General features: G+C 39.8%; 1 protein-coding gene across 1 annotated transcript in view; it reads right to left on the bottom strand.

Moving 5' to 3' along the window:
- The window catches only part of dnah5 (dynein, axonemal, heavy chain 5), a 125,059-nt gene that overhangs the window by 26,021 nt on the left and 79,117 nt on the right, over positions 1-19,921 (bottom strand). The window contains exons 67-76 of the mRNA XM_030072103.1: positions 17,594-17,731; positions 14,191-14,326; positions 12,395-12,576; positions 11,452-11,586; positions 10,014-10,169; positions 5,816-5,998; positions 2,857-2,961; positions 2,252-2,390; positions 1,777-1,891; positions 257-447 (exon numbers count right to left, since the gene is read on the bottom strand). Of these exons, the coding sequence (XP_029927963.1) occupies positions 257-447; positions 1,777-1,891; positions 2,252-2,390; positions 2,857-2,961; positions 5,816-5,998; positions 10,014-10,169; positions 11,452-11,586; positions 12,395-12,576; positions 14,191-14,326; positions 17,594-17,731 (1,480 nt within the window). The remainder of the gene's footprint in view (positions 1-256; positions 448-1,776; positions 1,892-2,251; positions 2,391-2,856; positions 2,962-5,815; positions 5,999-10,013; positions 10,170-11,451; positions 11,587-12,394; positions 12,577-14,190; positions 14,327-17,593; positions 17,732-19,921) is intronic.

Here is a 19,921-nt window from a genome sequence, read left to right as displayed (position 1 = left end):
TTATCATTCGCTCTTCCAAAAATGATCTTGCTGCAGATCTGTCATGTCAAGACTTGAGGTTTTTAAGATTGTTTGTATCATTTCTGCGACTGATTTACCATGTCAAATAATAAAAAATATCACTGATATAATCATGAAATGCATAAACTGAAAGCCAACAGATATGAGGACTAAGACCTATAGTCATGTGATGAAGGCAAAGAGCCAGAAACTGAAAAAAGGATATTGCGAGACAGAGAAGCCATTAATCCCTGACCTTTAATAAATGTGAGAAACTCCTCGTGCTTCACCCTGTTGCTCTGCATGTCAATCTTCAGTGTCAGCAGCAAAGTGAACAGGAACTTGTGCTCCTCGTACAAACCCCGCGCTGCATACTTGTATACCTCGAAGGTCATGAACTCGATGATGTTGGCAATGCGCTTGCTAGTGATGGGGCTTTTGGAGGACCTGTTTGGGGTAAAAGTCACGGTTAACATTTTGTCATTAACTCCTTACAGCACACAGTGCATTTCCAGATGAGTTTAGGATTAAAACTAGTAACTCCTCCAGAATCAAAGATGTGTGGCAGGCTGTGTAACCTAATGACCATGAATGTGCTATTTTTGGTTTACCAACTCATGAACAAACAGTAGTGGCTGGATTTCGACACTGGATTTCTGTGCTGCTTGACATACAGTTATGTGAAAGCCATAATGAGATACTGGAAATACTTATTCCCATTATTCCAATTCCAAATAATTATTAGCTGTGCAGTCTGACATGAAATTATGTGAGGTGCAAACAGGAAAATCAATGACTGGCATTTTGTCAGAAAGGAATTTCAAAGATATTACTGCAAAACTACCAACAGCTCTCAAATATGACCCAGGCGTCCTAAGGTCTACTCACACCAAGTCAGGGGAGAAAAAAAACATTTATCATTTTGATTTTTTTTTTTTGAAGGCTGAAAGACAAGTTACTGGTCAAGCTTGGTAGAGAACTACATAGAACTACAATAGAGAGCACTTCAAGCACATCTGTCCTGTCCAGCTGCTCGTCCAATGAAACACACATACTCATGCACACACACTATGACACTGCATGACAGGATTTTACAGATGTAATCTTTGAAGCAAGATTTGAGCGTGATTGAGAAATCCTGAGCATGCCAATGGATACCAAAGACTTGGATTACACAGCATGAGGAGTGTGTCTTGCTGTTGTAAAACCGTGCAATTACAGAGCAGGGCAGAGGAGAGCAGACTTTCTTTGTCAGGGATTGAAGACAGCACAGGGTTCTTGAAACATATATAATACATTATGGAAAATGACTGCTGACAAAATGGGAATCCATGGTGAGTTTCCAATGAAAACTGTGAGCTTGTAATAACTGGGAAGTTTCAGTAGTGTTACCTAGGCTAGTGATGATTGCATTGGTAGTGAGCCAACTTCTCTTTATCAGCATTTGTCTGTTGCTTAGTGGAGGTGAGTAACATTAGAGGAGGTTGGCCAAACCCATGAGACACAGATACAAAAAGATTTGACTCAGAGTGGACAGGCTGAATTGGTGTGAATACTTCTGGTGCAGAAGAACCCCTTTGAAAATATTTTGTACTTTTGTGACATTTATTAGCATCAAATTCAGTGTGACTTAAAACCTTCACTTTGACATCACAGCTCCTAGGAGCAGCAGCTATTTTCCATCCCTCATCTGCTTAAACAAACAAAATGTCAAAAGAGACAGCAATCTAGTATAGAAATGGCTACAGTAAATTATTAATGTCAGAGTATTCCCACCTAGCGAGGGAAAGGTCAAAAAGTCCCAGGAACTGTCTCAAGGAGGTCTGGTACATGACGTTCACCATGCTCATCTCTGTGATCAGGAAGTACAGGATACTGCCCCTGGTGGCCACTGTACACACACACACACACACACACACACACACACACACACACACACACACACACACAAAGTGAGAAACTGACGGTCAAGTTACCAAAATGCCCCGGGTACTTTTTTTTTTTTTTTTTTTTTTTAGCATATTTTAGCACTGAAACATCTTATACCAACTTGTAGTTAGTGAGAAATGTTCCTTTTCCTTTTTGCACAGTATCCACATTTTGCTGTGCTGAGTTACAAACTGAAAAAAATGATTGAGTAAGTTTTGTGGTATTGATCTTCAGCTGAAACTTGGCTGGCACACTGCCACCTATCAGGGAAAGTGCTTCATGTGCAGGCCCTGTCCTTGGTCTGGGTCTGACCGTGACCTACCGGGTCGGTACTCCTCCCTGGCAGCATTGATCTGAACCTCGGTCTCGGCAGCAATCTGTAGCTTCTGAGTAACCTCTTCAGCCGTGCGCTTGGTGTTGCCAAGAACGACAATCAGACTTTCGTCATCAACCAGTGATCCCTACAGAGAAATGTTTGCAGAAAAAACAAACCTAAAAATAACTGAAAACGGAAATGTTGTTCATGGAATTATTATCGCTACAGGGAGTGAATTACAGATGTAGGCATGACAGATGTAGCTTTTGTTACAATTCAATTACATGTGCACCTCATTCATGCTTTTTTCCAAGATACTGAACACAGCAAAGCACTGACACTATTTTGATGTAATAGAGATGAGCAATTTGGTAAACAAATTAGAAACAACAGTTTAACATTTTTTCAGATTTTTGTTCATTAATAAACCAAGGAAACACCTGAAATTTGGTTAATTGCTCCCACAGTGTTAAAATTAGGATGGGAACATCTGTGCTAGTCAACCTCAAGAAATGTCAAAACCCCAAGTAACACCCACACTGACTTGATCTAGTGATTCATAATTTTAAAATGTCACACATCTATTACAGCTTTCAGATTTCATTCCTTGCCTGTGTGCTGCTTAATCGGTAGAGCAGGTTGTCCTCTAGTTCCTTCATCTTTCTCTTGTTAGATGTCACATCCTCCAGGAGATCTGTCCTCTCTTTCTCCAGCTCCTAGTATCAAACACACACACACTCAAATAAAACACACGTCTAACTCAGTGTCCTACTCCTCCATTTCAAAAACAGATCCGGATTTACAATTACTCCTTTCATATTACGCTATGACAGCAAAATTTTACTGTGTTGTGATAAGTGAATGCATTATACTAATTCGGTTTTAATAAATTGTAATCATTTTGAATTAAACTTAATTACGTTAGTTTGTCACCTGATTTATCATGTAATATATTGTGTCTTTTATTAGTCTACCCAGGAATTATGCTGGAGGTTGTATTTTAAGCACTATTTATAGATTGTCCGTATAGTATTGCAAAGTATTATGATACAAATCATATTGTGATTATATATTGTGATGTTCTTGCCGATACCCAGTCCTACTTTAAACCGGTTATGTTTCCATGTGGGGGGACCAAGGACATATGTTCCCAAAGCTATTGAGAATCTGAACCTGTAATAGTTGGCTTTCATGTGACAGGTTTTAATGAGCCTGGTTCCAAAGGTGAGACAAAATGCACTTAACATGAATTTTGGGCTGAAAAACAGGACAAAAGCGATTTCTGTGGAGGGCTCTAGAGCACACTCAAGGCCGAACAAATAATGAAGACACACAGAGAGCAGAGAAGGTATTCGCCAAGGTGACAAAGTAAAACACGACATTATAGTAATAAGTGCCACTGCCTTCCGTCTCAGCTTGACCCTGCATGAATTTAAGGGCCTGTATTCATTTCATATTAGGGAATAAATTCTAAATCCAGCCAAAGGAAAGAAATACAGTCACAAAGTAAGCGTCTCTGAAAGCGTGTGTCGGATTTTCACATCTATATTTTCACTATGTTTGGGGCGGTCTTAAGGCGCTAAATCTGGCCTTAACCATGATGTGAAAGGGGAGGGCCGGGGTGAGGATTTGTTTTCAGCAGTATTAAAGCTCATTTGCTCTTTTTTTTTTTTTTTTGACAGGAACATTTTCTTGGCAGGACCCTGTGTATGAGAAAGGTTTGCTGTCACTCACGCTTCATCGTATCCTCAAATGAACTACAGTGAAAGCTTACAGGGTGGGGTGTGAAAGTGGCAGCTTCAAATTACCAGTGACATGAAGTGAAAGCAAAGAATTGAAGAATTACATTGGGCTTGTCATGATTACATGAATTACAAAGATCTAAGTTCGGCAGAAACTACATAACCGTAGGGCTCAAATTCATTCACCTCCATCACCAGCTTCCATTTCCATTAGGAGTGACTCCATATTTAGTGTGCAGATAACGAGCCACTTTTCCCATCAGGGATAAACACTTCACCTTGGGAAGTCACACTCAGCCCCTAACAAGGTGTCAGATGTTTCACAATCATTACAATCCATGCATCTTCAGCATCAGGTGCCAGCTGCCTATTTCAATCATTTCTGCTGCCCTATCTGAATGAATCAAATCCCTGACACTTTGCATGTGTCTAAATGGTAAAATGTAGAGTATTTGTGGGGATGTGTCTCTCTCTCTCTCTCTCTCTCTCTCTCTCTCTGAGGATGTAATGATTGCCATGTTGTATGTTCACAGGGTGATAATAAACTCCCAATTATATTGTCACACAGCTTGTGTGTGCTGCAGAAAGAGAAAAAGAGGCACACAGTAGGGAGAAGTGTCATAGAGCCGGCGTTTAAATGGTCCCAAGTGTGTCCTTTCCATTACAAAGTACTAAACTTCAAACACTCTTTAATTGGCAAAGGTGTAATATCACAGTAGATGTTTTGTCATCTGAATATGCAGCTAGGCAGCAATATGGATAATGATATGATTGTAAGTATTGCATTTTAGGGGTTAACAGATTACAAACAATTAGATAATGTTTTAGAAAATGCATGAAACTTATTTACAAATAAGTTCCACAGTTTCACAAAGACGCACACACAATGATTGGGCATTTATCTGTATGATAGTTGCTTTTTATAACTAGCTTCTCAAGCAGTGTATTTGGTATTTGATAATTATTAAACGACTTGTGAATGATAAGTAAATGATTTTTAAAGTCACTCAGATCATCTATAGGTTGTCTATGTGGAATATACTGTTGAGTTACCTTGACCATTTTTTATCTGTTAAAGAAGAGAGTGAGCTACATTTTGCTTTGCTTTTTTCCTTTAAATTTTAGATTTTTTTTTTTTTTTTAATAAAATCATTGCAAAAAGGAAGTGGGCATGCCAGACTAACTTCTAACTTGTAGCAAAAAAAAAAAACATGACGGCTATTTTCAAGAACGATGTAGCTGGTTGAAAGAAAGAAAGAAAGAAAGAAAGAAAGAAAGAAAAAGAAAGATTTAACTTTTCCTTAGCCAGATACTAAACTGATATTTAACTTTTGGAGAATATGTATAGTTGTAACAAGTAACCTTGATAAGAGCCACTTTGTCAACCTCAAACATTAGCTGCCCCAGCAGTCTGTAGTCACGGGCAATTTGTAGCCAAACAATCTGTAGGTCATCACTAAACCTCTTACCTTCATCTTAAATGAGCATCCCTGAAAGTTAAAATATATTTCAACATATCAAGCCTTTCTGTGCTGCAGCTGAGAAAGCTGTCTCTGTGCTGTAGGTTTTACTGATATACTCTTGTCCATGGTTTGTCTTTTACATATTTACTGCACAGTAAATATGTAAATATTTACCTATTTACTATGCACAGCTGCTGAGTCACTGTTAAGGCCTCAAAATTTGGAAATTTATGCAAAGTCCTGAAATGCAGTGAGGAGCTAGCGTGGTCATCTGCCACAGCCCCTGACCTCCTTGAGGATGTTCCTCATGAGCCTAAATAGAGGATTTCTATCCTGCCTGCCGCTGTATTTGACTGCCGCTCCACCTGTTTCTCTGTGAGGATGACCCTGCCCAGCAGCTGGTCCTCCAGGCCTCTCATAGTGACAGTGAAGTCGATGATGGAGGTGCGGGCGCTGATCTCAGGGGTGTACGCTGGGTTCGGCAGCTTGGTGGTCACATAGAGCCTGAAGCCCTTCATCACGTCCACCTCCTTGTCACCCACTTTCACCTGTAGGAGGAAGGCCAGGGAGAGCAACAGATACCTCTTTGTTATCAAACAACTAATCATCGTAATCAACATCACGCCAAAATAAACAGTCAATTTGGCATTTCTGACTTAAATCAGAGTATCTCCAGGAACCTCAACTTATGAGGGGAGCAATTTTAAGCAATATCTCGATTTAGTAAGTCCTCTTGTCACTGCTGTTAAGACCCATTTTAAAACTTACTCCCTTGCTTAATTGTCCTTTTTTGCTTTGTTTATCTGCTCATCTGTTTTTAACTGTATGTACAAATATATTCACTGTGTATATTTCTGTATCTTGGTGAAGGGCTTGTGCAATTGTTATAATGCAATTTGCTATCAAAATTGCCACATAAATAAATGTGAAACCTGTTTATCTTCCAAACCGTGCTGGTTAGCTTTGTTTTACACAACTTCAAGGAAACGTATTGATGGTCACATAAGGCATAATCACACATATGTCCTAACAATCGTCATACCTCAAATCTATGCAGGCTTTTTAATAGGCCGTAGTGACAAATGGGATGAAGGTATTAACAAGACGAGGTGTTAGTGAACCAACACTTTGAGGATACAGCTGCTCAGAAGCACTTCCACTCGTGTGTGTGTGTGTGTGTGTGTGTGTGTGTGTGTGTGTGTGTGTGTGTGTGTGTGCGTGCATGTGCGTGTGTTTGCTCAGATCAGCATTTAATTAGTCATGGCAGTAAAACTTCTAATTATCTATCTGGTGGTTTGTCCCTGGAGCTGTCAGTTGCAGACACCTTCAGTTCATCCTCACACCAGGATATTAATAGAAATTAAAGCTTTTCAGGAGAGAGGGAGAGAGGGGGAAAGGGAAGGAAGAGAGAGAGCGAGAGAGAGCAGAGAGAGAGAGACTGCTGACACCTCTAATTGTGTCTCTCATTTTGGCAGTTGAGAGGCTTTTAGGTGATCGGTGTTTGTATGTGTGTCTGGATGTAACACGTGCTTGCTTGCAATTACCAGAGTGTGTGTGTGTATGTAGTTCTGTGCGTGTCTGTGTGTATGTGCACACCCAAGTGTTCCTGTTTGATATGTGTGTGAGACGGAGGGGGCAGCTGCAACGTCTGCTGCTGAAAAACTGGCATCAGTCAGAGTCAGAAGTTGAGAGGCGATAATGAGAGGGAGAGAAATGCCTAGGAGCAGACTTTCACTCGGCCTTTTTCTTTCAACCTCTTACAGCTTTTCTGCATCGTTTAGATGTGTGCATGTGCACTTGTGTATGTTTTGTGGGAAATTATGTTTCAAGAAAGTGATACTCATAAGCAAAACAACTAAGTATTGTAATGAGAACCTATGGAAACTGTATGGCAGCAGAATGTGAAAGAAAACATTTAATTTCAAAGTATAAATGCTGAAATGTGCTCATCACATTGATGTGCATGCCAGTCAAGTCCAGACTTATTTGGATGAGGAAAGGTTACCAAGAGAAAGCATTTGCCTCGCTGAAACAAGTGCACCAAGTCTTTACAGGCCACACCATACTGTCATAACAATGGAAAGGCTTTTTTGAAAGTTCAAACCATTTTATCATCAGGGAGACCAATTTAGGGCGCTTCCCCTGATTCATAATTCTGTATTACCTCTAATATCCAGAATTCAGATCTAAAGTTGACTCCCAGGATATCGCTTTAGGCAATAAAATGCAGACAAAATAATAACCATTCAAAACGTGGTCTGCAGTTTTGCACATTAAGAATATCTGCCTCTCACGGTACATAACAGAGACTTGGGAGGCAGAGACAGACCATGACCTATTTTTCACCATTTAGCTACAATTGCACAAATAAGCAGCAATAATATCAAGTTACTGTATTAGAGGAAGCACAATATTGGCTTTCTTGCACCATCAACAGGAAATGTACTTTCTAAAACAAGAAAGACCCCCTTCAAGGGGTTGCAGTGTGTAATAATGTCCAACAATAACACTCTCATAATGGCCTCATTCATTAGACTAGTCTTGGTACAAAACAATTTGATTCCTGATAGATATTAAAAGCAAGGACATTGTGTTTGTCTATTAGATTTTGTTTAAAAGGACATTTAATTTTCTTTTGACAGCTAGTTGCCCTTAGTGTCAATTAAATAACCCCTACTAATGTGGTATAATCAAGGTTTTAGTTAGGTTTCTGGGTATTTACTGAGTCCTTCAGTGGGGGATACAGAAAATGTAAAATTTCTTCTCATCCCTCACACAACTTTTACATAACATCTTACAGCTAATTGAACAAATGCTGTCCTAATATACTGCAGCTGCATAGCCTGAACAAACCGCCTAGCTTGATGCAATTCCCCAAAGTACTTGCCACAGTCTTCTATTTCCTGTTACTACCACAGTACCTACAGCCATTTTACAGTGGCTACTTTAAATCCATTCCAGTAAGCATTTAGTTTAACTTGTTTGATTACACAAGACCGCACAAGTAAGAGCAAACTATTATATGTCTGCCAGTTTATAGTCTCTCTATAGCAGAAGTTGATGTCTGACTTTCTCACACTGGTAAGTAAACTTATAACAAAGAGCCAAAGGCAAATCCTCCTGAAGTGAGGGAGACGGATAAGAAGGACTGGCACTCTCAACTGGAAACATTTCTAGAGACGTCCTGAGGCACTGAGGAAGAAAAACAATTCACTGCACTCAACCCCAACAGATTTGACTTTTGAGGCTTTTTACTGTCCAGTAGCACTCCTAAAAATTGTGTTTCAGCACTTGGTCTTTGTCTAAGGGCCCTATAACACAGCAAGCTGAACATCAGCCGTCGGCCCTCACTGGGTGATCCTTGAGCCTCCGTGTGTGAAGATCGCCCATAGTTTCTGTGGTGTGTGCTGTATGGTCCATGCTGACCAGCCAATTCAACTTGTTGAATCAACACAGGGCCATCACTTTCTGATTGACTGTTCAGTCTAAGTGAATCAGGGCAAAAGGAGAAAAATGGAAATACATTGTGCTGTTACTGTGCTAGCCAGCTACATATTGAGAGAGCTAGTGAAAAGCCAGCAAAACACCTTTGGGCTGACAATGCCAGTGCCAGTTTCAGCTTCTCATCAGACATGTTTCTAATTATTATAACTATACATAATGTGAAAATGACAGGTTGATGCCTGTTTGTTTCTGTATGTGTACACAATCCTGAGCCTTCTATTTTGCTTTTTTGATTGATGAATAAAGACTACAGGTATGCCGAGTTATTTACTCTCAAGCAGGTGCACAAGGACAACTTTTAGCAGGAGATGTGAAACGAAGTGAGAAGCAATCTGACTGTCCGAGGTACTTCCTTCTTATTGGAGCTGGTGATGTTGAAAGTCCAACATTAACACAGGGAACCAGACATAGCCCAGTTGGCTAAGGCAAGGTCAGGCTAGATTACTATAATAATTTGAATATGGGTTAATTGAAGCTTGGGGGGAAGCACTTGGCCCTCATGGCAGCCACAGAATTTCCTATTGTGTGCACAGACGACCTGACTGGCCCATAGTTTTTTTGTTTTTTTTTCCTCCACACGTTTGGTTTTGTTGGGCCAAGTCTGGTCATGCTCATTTAGTGTGAAGCAGTCAAAGACCGAAATTTGAGTGAGCTTGGCAACAACTAATATCAGTTTAACTCAAGGGGGGACAAACATACCCAAGTCAACTTGCTCTACTCTTGATAAGCTGCTATAGACGTTTGGAAAAATAAATCTCTTATAAACACATTATACATTTACCATTCAGGTAAAATAAGTTTCACACATGACTTTTCAAGTTTAATCTTGCGATGGTGTCATGTCAAATATATTTGTGATAAAAATGTAAACTGCTGCCTCTGTTCCATATGACAGACACAGGTAATGGCCAAAGCCAAGATTTGAAGTTCAGTTTGAACAGCCCTAGCTGGTTAAGATTTATAGCATGATCTGGCTCCAAGAAAAAAAAAATCCCTCTTAAACAAGGTAAAATATTTAGGCATACAATGTCTTAGGGTTATTCTGACATACAGTATTACCTTATAAGTGGAGCCCGTTTTGATGAAGTTTTTCTCTAAGACATTGTCGAGGGCAGGGTCCAACTCCTCTCCTACATCCTCAATCAGTAGGGGGCGCCCTAGAGACAAACTGTCTTCCAGGTGGTTCCTGAAGTACTTGTGGTTCAGTGAAGTGATCTGTGGTCAGACAAAGGGAAGTACCATTAAAGAAAATGACACAAAAAATGGTAAGTTCCGTACAACAATATTCTTTTGGTCTGATCCTAACCACTCATGTAGTTCACAGCTTGGAGTGTCAATTTTTTTTCTAATCAAGTAACCAGCGCTTGGATGTGTCAAACCACTTACAACTGAATTTATCAATAGAGACAGACATAGGAACCCTGTCCCCTTACTCCCCACAGCTTCCTCATTAAGACTCAGACTAGTAAAGCTAATAACTCATAACAATACATGTTTTTTAGATGAGCCATATAAAGGGAAGAAGATCCATTCACAAGAAATGTGAATGGATTGATGAGGTCACTTGAGGAAGCCTTTAAACTTGCTGCCTGTGGAAATGTGTGATTGGTAAGTTGGTCTTTGGGAAAGCTGTGGTAAGATTGCAGAATCCTTTCATTCAGCAAGAGATTGCCCTAAACAGGGCCTGTGACCTTGGGTGGCCATACTACGCCTGCAGAATTCTGCAAAAGCCATTAAAATGGCAGAACAATTGGAAGCATTTTTGGACGACGGAAGGATTTGGGGCAAAAAGAGCAGTGCAGAAATTGAGAATTGGGGACTATTATTTCTAGGATGCCCATCGGGCAATGTGAATGAAAGGAACAAAGAAAAGAGTGAAAGGAGATTTTGAGAAGTTTCTGAAATCAAAATGTTCTGCTATAAATGTAGACTGGAAATGATTATAGGAAAAATGTTGTATTGTTACAGGCAGACCAGTGAGGCATAAAAACTGCTAATACAGAAATACTGAATTGAAAATGACCTAGTTGTCCTTGAAATAAAATTCTTGAAATGGCCAGTTTAGCTCATTTAGGGGTAGAACCAAGTCACTATTACTTATTAGTTTTGTGATTAACTTCTACAAATTACATAGCAAACTTAAAAGAGGAACAAACCCTACACTGATTAAAAGGTAAAGAGATCCATTAATTTCAATTTGATTTAATGACAGCATGCTTTATCAGACAGCACACAAAATGAAGACAATGACAGGTATGATAGAAACAGGAACGATGACATTTGACAGAGGTCCTCAGTTGGTTTTGAATCTACAAAACGAATTATACATCATAGTCCGATGAACACTCAGGACACAGCCTCTTTGTTCTTCTGGTTAATGTTAGCTCAGATGTTTCCCATATTACAGCATGGGGATGGAGCGAACACAGACTGCGTATTTTAAATTACATTATAATTCATGAATGAAAAAAATAGACATGAGCTAAAGCTGCCAAACCTGTAGCTCATTCCTGGTCTCTTTGTTCTTGATCCAGATTTTTCCCTGGGTCTGTGGGTCGATGAGGAGGGGGAAGCGCGCGGCTTTGGTAACAATAATGCCGTTCTGAATGGACAGGTCGTCATTGGGGAGACCCTGTGTAAACAAAAACTCTGACACTCACTGCTGGTGTTCACTCAGCTAGTCCATCCAATACACGGCAGAAAAATTTCCATCTTAACGAATCATTTAGTCTCATACTCTGTCTTAAAAACCTGTTTTTCTATAAACAAGATAAAACCTCTTCCAGAGTGATGAGATGTTTCAAATGCCATTTCATTTGTTTCAGGATGCTGAGAACATCATGAAACCAGGCGGAATCGGGCAGATCAGCCCACTAGTGTCAAGAAATCACCACTTGATTCAAGAAAATTTTGGAAACAAGTTGATTATTAATGAGATGGACCACACTGCTGTTTATAATCCTCTTGCAAGTGAAAGTATTTCATCCCACTGGAAAACCTTTTTTTTTAACCTTGTTTTAAGAGGTAAAGCAATCACTCATTGGTGAAATTATTTATTTTAGTGGACTTTTTTTTTTTTTTTTGCAGGATCTGTTTTCATCCATTTCTTTAAATCATCATCCAGTATTTGACTGAGTGGCAACCAATGTATACAGTATGTCTTCACACATTTTTACTTGATAAACACAGTCTCCTATCAAGAAAACAAATAAATAAATACATACATACATAAATAAACATTATTAGATAACAGATGTTCACAATAATTAATTAAACAACAAATCACTTATGTTTTTTATTATGAAGTGCTGCCCTCATATGAAATCAACATAATGTTCCTTATATGTTTTGACGTTTCAGTCAACAAACCTATTTTCAGCCAAAATGCCTCCTCTGTGGATGTAGCTACTAATATGAATAATTGATTGGGTATCTCTGACCTGTAGATTCCACTCGCTGACAGTGGGCGCATCAATGAGCAGCTCGGTCAAGTTGAGGTTGTTGCCGAATGGGATGCAGCGCTGCTTCAGCTCCCGCTGCCAGTCACTCAGCAGGAGGTTTCGAAACTCCTGATTGAAGGGACCCGAGTAAGAAAGGAATGCCGTGGCTAATAGGACATCACCTAGTACAGCAAGACAAAGATGTTAAAAAACAAAAAAAATCATAGATATACTTATTTCATCTCATTTCATGTGCAACAGTTACATATTAGATATGTGAAATAACTATTTCACATATCTAGTTACTAATAACAGGAGAGGAATTTGATCAAAACACAACATGTTTGAAAAGCGATGAGCATTACACTGCAAAAACTCCTGATCTAACCAAAAACTTGCAATCTTACATCTAACAATAAAGTCACACTCCTTATAAACCGTATCCAGAATGGTTATTAATTTCCATTTTTAAGTGCAATGACATCATCAAGTAATATTTTGTCAAAACATACAGTTTTTTTGTTTGTTTGTTTGTTTGTTTGCTTTTTTTAAAAAAATTTGGTTACTATGTTGAGAAGCAACAAGTAATCTTTTTGTTAAACTGTGTGTTACAAGCTGATCCTTGTGACGTCTTGCTCAGTATGTTAGGTCATGTTTTATTGTTCATTATTTCATTCACTCATTCATTTATTCATTCATGGTTTTATTTTGTTATACTCACTCCCTATGTATGATTATGTAGCCACGCCTCGATTACTTTCACCTGTCTCATTAGTCTGTGTATATAGTCTGTGGTTCCCCACCTCAGTGCCAGTTCGTCTTCGTCCTTAGTGTCAAGCGGTCCAGTGTTACTTCCTAGCCTTGTGCATCATCTGCTAGTGTGTTTCAGCCCTCTGCTCATTTTCTTAGACTTGGCCTTTGCCTTCTCCTAGCTGGATTTATTTCCTGATCATTTAGCTGTTATTTAGACCCCTGCTTGTTATACTGGACCTTAATGCTTCCTTCAGCTTACCAGACTGTGTCCTGATTACTTGCCTGTGACTGTTGTACCTGATCTGCAATTACAGACTGAGTTTAATTTTATCTGGTGTTGAGTTGTGCTTTTGAGTCCATGTCTGTTCTCCTTCAGTCATCATAATCTTTCAGAAAGCAGTTAAGTTGAATAAATAGTTCTTGACGCTGTCAATTCTGGGTGATTTCATTTAGGGTAAATGCTTTGTTTCATTTAAGACAGATAAGCTAATGATGATAACTCTTGAATTAAGAAAAATAATCTTGTTTAGTAGCTTTTGTTTTAAGATCTTTTCACTCAAATTAAGACAGAAAACAGTGAAATAAGAATTGACAAGCTATTGTGTGTCAAATAAACTCAACACTAAAGTACTTGGAATGAGTGTTTTACTACTTATTTCAAGAGATATCTCACTTTTGTAAAGCCTAGATAAGTTTCCTTATTTTAAGAAATGATCTTACTGCACTGGCAAATAATTACACTTATTTCTAGCCTGTATCTTCTCAAATCAAGTATCTATTTCTTATATTTAGATAATGTTTACAGTGTAAAGTTACTCTAAGTATAAATGTTAACTCTGCTGTAATTAAAAATAGAAATTATGAAAAGAGAATCATTAACCAAGTATTGCACTAATCCCACATTGTGTTTGACCAAACATCTAGCCCTGGAACTGTTAGTTATTGTTTGTTTGCAGATTCATCCATCAGTGTGGGGAGTAATTAAGCTGAAACTAACAGAATCAATTCAACATGTAGGAAATGAACCCTGTGCTGGTACCCACCAACAAGACGTTTGGTCTGGGCAGCAAACTCTTTGCTCTGCTCTGTCCATCTCTCCTTCTCACCGGCCAGACCGCTTATGAGGCTGGATGCTGTCTGCATCTTGTGTCTGCAGCGTTCAGCATCTTCCAGCAGCGTCTGAAAGGAACAATGGACAACACACATGAGATGGTCTAGATTTTTGGATGTCTGTCAGTAGTCCAGGCAGACTATCTTTCTGTACTTCTGTCTATCAATCCATTCATTCATCGTCATCCCTTCTCATATCCATAAATCTGTATTTCAGTCAATCACCGGCAAGCCATATACAGTATGTTATGTATTCACATCACTGGTGTGGTTCCTGAGTCGTTTGTGACTCATGAGCCGATTGTGATTATTTGTAATTTTCTTGGATGTGAATGCTGGTGATTCAACTTGGATTTGTGCGTAAGACTTTAACTTAAGACTCAGTCACCTCAATGTGTTAGTGTGTCATTTTGGAAAATCTACTTGTTAGGGTTGATTTCAGATAAATCACCATGAGAAAATCTGAAGTATTAGGCATACACAACCACATAGAACAAACTCTAAAAATACAAAAACATGAATAGTATAATTTTCTTGTTCAATCATTGTTGGGATGCAAATGTATTTCAGAAGCCATCAATATGTGTAATACAAATGACTAAAATACAAAACTTAGAGAGTCACCATTACAACCAGGACTCCTAGATTTAATGTGAAACGTGGATTTGTATATATGTCATTTTAATTTGTTCTAGTGTGGACTACATGAACTTAAACTGGCTACTAAAACTAAAAGTACTGAGGATTTGAGACTCAACTCAAACAACAGCTTGGTGAAACAGCATGAAAACTTCATGCATGCAAGGTTTGGTGACAAGAATATGACACTAGTTCATATATGTTCAAGTGTATGGGAATGATGACACCTATAATTTCCCAAATTAAGCTTTAACTATCTGAGGTGTCAACCTGTCCATTTGTCTGACAGTCGAAATCAGCTTTCCTTGGTATAAATATAGCAAGAGGTCAACAGCACCTTCCAGGCGTTTATCACACTTATCTATTCATCAGCTGCTCACAGACAATGATGAGACTGAGTGTTTGCCTGCCAGCAATAATGTCTGTTTCATCAATACAGACTGTCTGGTTTTGGCTTTCCTTTAATTGAGAAGCATATCAACGTCAGCAGCCATTGTCTGAGCCTCAGATGCTCTGACAGCCTCGATCACATGGCCAGCCCCCTTGAGATGAACAGCACTGCCTCTTAATCACAAAATCATGAAATGAGTCAATTTAGAGTGTTTGTACAGATGTTAAGGTTTCCTAATTAGGGAATGTTGATGCACCCACTGTTCCATTTCAATATTATTATTCATAGGAGAACAGGGCGTACTGATGATAAAAACACAAATACACAGATTTACACCAGATGCAGACATGTGTGCGTGTGCACACACACACACACACACACACACACACACACACACACATCACTATGTACTATGTTACAATGTCACACTATATCACATATGATCAATTATTTTGCATTGCTGTGGTGATTTATCTCATTGTTCTTCAGGATGTTTTCAGAAGAGTACAGCACATGGCTTTTACTTGCATACTTCTTATCTATATTTAAACAGGCAGTTCAGTTCAATAAAATGTTGGCATATGCGTGGGAAACATAATATATCGATGTTAGTGTTAAAAAAATCAATACCGAGTTAGGCTTAATTAAAGTTGCACACACCAACTTTCAGAAGGACAGATTCGATCAAATGGCACTGATGTCATAGCGACTGAAGTTTAAGAAAGTGCCTTTCTTTCTTAACACAAACGTTCAAGGGAATAAAAAAAAAAACACAGCCTTGATAAGATTTCATGTGAATAAGTCTCACATTTTTAAAGGACTGCTTGTTATAATGACTCTGCTTTGAAAGTCAAAATAGTGTTTTCTTTTCCTGAAGAAAAAAAAGGTGCTAAATTAATTTTCCTGTTGGTTGTTTCTTTTGAAATGTGGTGCTTAATAAAATAACATTTAATTTGATTTAATTAAACTGCTAGTTGTTTGTCTGCAATTTTTCCTTCGTGGTGTAGAAGGGGGCTACACATTATCCACTAGCCTTGATCTCCTGTGAATCACACACACTCATTTGCCCATTAACTATGAGAATGTGAACATTTGATTTTTTTTTTTTTTTTTTTTTTTTTTTTTAATGGGTTCACTAGTGGGTGCCTTAGCGGGCATCATGTTCATTGGCATCAAAAACAAAGACAGCTGAATGACAGAATTGAAGACAAGAGAAAATGTAAGTTATGATTTAAATACACCATGGGCCCTATCTTGTGCCACCCGCTATCCGCTGCCACTACCCGCTACCCGCAAATTGCGGATTTAGGAACTTCCGCTATCCCTAAACGGTATCTTGCGCCACCCGCTACCCGCTATCCGTTATGCCGACTGCATCATTTGCGCCTGGAGGTGCGCCGTGGGCGTGTTTCATGCGCTATCCCTAAAGTTGCTATCTTGCGCACACACTTTAGGAATAGCGGATAGCGGGTGGTCCTGACCACCCGCTATCCGCTATCCGCTATAAAGTTTGGGCTGTTAGGAGAGCGCGCCCAGGCGGCTTCAATGCGCGCCCCGACGGAGCCTCGCCACGCACACGGTCGGACTGATACCGGGACGCCGCCGGAATGGACTGAGTATATTACTCATATAGACTGTTTAGAGGAAAGACTGTTTTAATTGGACACTTACGCCAGCACGTTTTATTGTCATAAACCAGCAGCTGTGCTATATTTTTATTTTTAATATTTTATTTGCCCAATCTACCTTGTCAATAAATTAGTTTACACATAATTCCACCTCTGCCTCTTGTGTGTGTGTGGTGTGACCCGGGGATTTTACTCAATCAGTACAACCTTGTGACACGTCCACTTGGACACATGTGGCTCCACCTCCCGAATTAACTCGAATATAATATAATATATAATACATATAAAGCCAACTTGCTTTAGCCTCAGTAGAAGCCCTGAGAAAATCTACCTCCCTCTCTCCATCGCGGGTTTAGGATTTAGGATTTAGGATAGCGCATCCTGCCCTTAAAGGCAATGGCACCTGGCACACTGATTGGTTTAACTGGCGTAACGCCCAAAACACACCTATGCATAATATAGCGGGTAGCGGAGGTGTTTTGCGGATAGCGGGAGGTGCACAAGATAGCAACTTTTACGGGGGAACGCCTCTTCCTAAATCCTAAATCCGCAAATAACGGGTTTAGGGAGTCTGGCGCAAGATAGGGCCCCATGTGTCCAACAGTGAATATCTCCGGCATTGCTTTCAGTGATGAAGTGTGATTCATATTTCTTTTCCGAGAAAGTTAAAATGATGACCTGTTTCTCCATCATGGCCTTCTCGTACTCTGCCTGTACCACATCCAGCTCTGCCTGTTTGGCATCCAGCTCCGCCTGGGCCTTCTGCAGGTCCACGTTGGCTATGGCCAGACGATTCTCCTGCACTGCCAAGTTAGCCTGGGAAAGAGAAAGAGTGAGAGAGAAGAGAAAGATTTTATTTTTTTTTTTTTTCGTGGGGATGGATATGCTTTTATTGCACATAAAAAGCCTACAGTTTTCCCTTTTTTCAGTTTTCCTCCTCTTCCCCTCAGTCAGAGGGGGAGAGGAGGAAAAAAGATGAAAGAGAAGGGAAAATGGATGAGGGGAACAATGAAGACAAGCAGACAGAGGAGAGAAGCAAAGTGGAGGGAGGCAGTATTTTATTAGGAGGAAAAAATAGAAATGTTTCTCCAGCTCTTTACTCCTTGTTTAGACAACCATGAAAAGGATCTGTTTCATGTATTTGTTTATCAGATCAGCCAATATGTTGACTACAAATGAGAGGTAAAGAGGAGAAGACAGATGAAATAAGACAAATAATGTGGTTAATGAAATCTTTCAGCTCAGATCATGCTGAATAACATCAAACAAGTAAGTGGGTGGTGAAAAGGTATGAAGCAGAATCAGACTGTCTATTTTTGGGGTGAAAAAGATTTTAGCAAAAGCGTGTGGCATGCTGGTGAAGGGACTTAGCACTTCAAGAGAGAAACTCATTCTGAAGGGATGCAGAGGTAGTGAGGAGGGCAAAAGAGGGAACAGGGGAGACTGAGCAGGGTAGTGGGGAGGAAGAAAGGATAATTTCTGAGCAGAGCCAGAAAAAAAATGTCAGAAGGTTTAGAGAGAGAGATTTAGAGTGAAGCTGTGTGGTTGTGTGTGTGAGTGTGTGGCCTGGGAAGAAGAACTCTAGAGCATTCATTAAGCATTAAGTGATATCTGAGAAGACCATCCCCGTCTACATGTCTGTTTGGCTGTCTGTCTGTCCACCTTTTTGTACGTCGGACTGTCTAGCTAGCCGGCTTAAAGTGAAGCCTCCATTGAGCTGGAAACCAGAAAATCAATTTGCCAGGTTGTGTTCCACACTAAAGGAAAAGGTCAGGATCAAGAGGGGAGGCAGGAAGTGTTCATAAAGATTGTAGAGAGGGAAAGAGAAAAATAGCATGTATGTATGTGTGTGTGTGTGTGTGTGTGTGTGTGTGTGTGTGTGTGTCTAAACATGAGAGAGAGAGAGAGAGAGAGAGAGAGAGAGAGAGAGAGAGAGAGAGAGAGAGAGAGAGAGAGAGAGAGAGAGAGAGAGAGAGAGAGAGAGAGATGGAGAAAATAAAGTAGAACAACAGGAATGGACAACAACAAAAAATTGTAGTGGCGGGGAGAGATGGATGATTTAAAAGAAATAAACAAATGGGTGAGCAGGGGCAGACACTGGAGAAGATAGGGAAAATAGGAGGTAGCAGTGGGTGTAAGAGGAGGAAAAATGAGATGGAGCAAGAAGGTAAGGGAAAGAACGGAACAGGGAGAGAGAAAGGGAAGGAGAGACCATAGATACTCAGAGGGAAAAGCACAGTGATCGTCTGGTGAACTATCAGTGAACTTGAATCAAAAATATAACCGTGTTGTGCCAGTCAAAGCCTCTCAGTGATAGTCACGCATCAGACATATCCGTACTGGCAAGCAGACAACCCAGAAAAGCTGAATTTAGGACAAGTGCATTAAATCACTGGTTTATGAAAATGAGAGTGGCTTTTGGCTGGTGATGTTGCTTTCAGTTGCACAATCAACTCAATTCCCCCAACAATGAGTTAAAACAATGGAAACCTGATAGAAAGCTAATGCTGTCTGCCTCTCTCTCAGTTCCATTTAGGTTGATTCAGCATGCTGCATTAGCATGAGTGTTACATGACAAATAAAACCAAATTTCCAAATTTAGTCCGAATTTATCATTAAAAAGGAAAATGTATAACCATAAATACATGTTGTGTGTGTGCGTGCGTGTGTGCGTGCGTGTCACATTGCCTTTATAAGGAAAGTGCTGAACATTCAGCCAATCCAGAGACTTAACTGCCAGTATTTGTGTGTGTATGGAATAAGTAATTCCATGGGAAAACAAATGTGTGGGAGGTCAAGGGATACCAGCTAGATAAAGCTGTGCTCACTTCTACACACAGTCTCAGCTCATGAGCCAGATTCCTGGATAAGGGCAGGAATATGTCCTTTCCTCACTTGTCAGCAGTGACAGGTGGGTGGTGTGCAGGCGTGAGGTTACTTGTTAGCCCCCTGCTGAGTTGTGCCGTGTTGGACTTTGGCCCGATGAATAACAGGGTTGCTTCACTG

The sequence above is a fragment of the Myripristis murdjan genome, chromosome 16 (assembly GCF_902150065.1).
Source record: "Myripristis murdjan chromosome 16, fMyrMur1.1, whole genome shotgun sequence".
Classification (NCBI taxonomy): Eukaryota; Metazoa; Chordata; class Actinopteri; order Holocentriformes; family Holocentridae; genus Myripristis; species Myripristis murdjan.
Note: the sequence above shows the minus strand (reverse complement) of the source record. Positions and strands in the feature narration are given on the sequence as shown.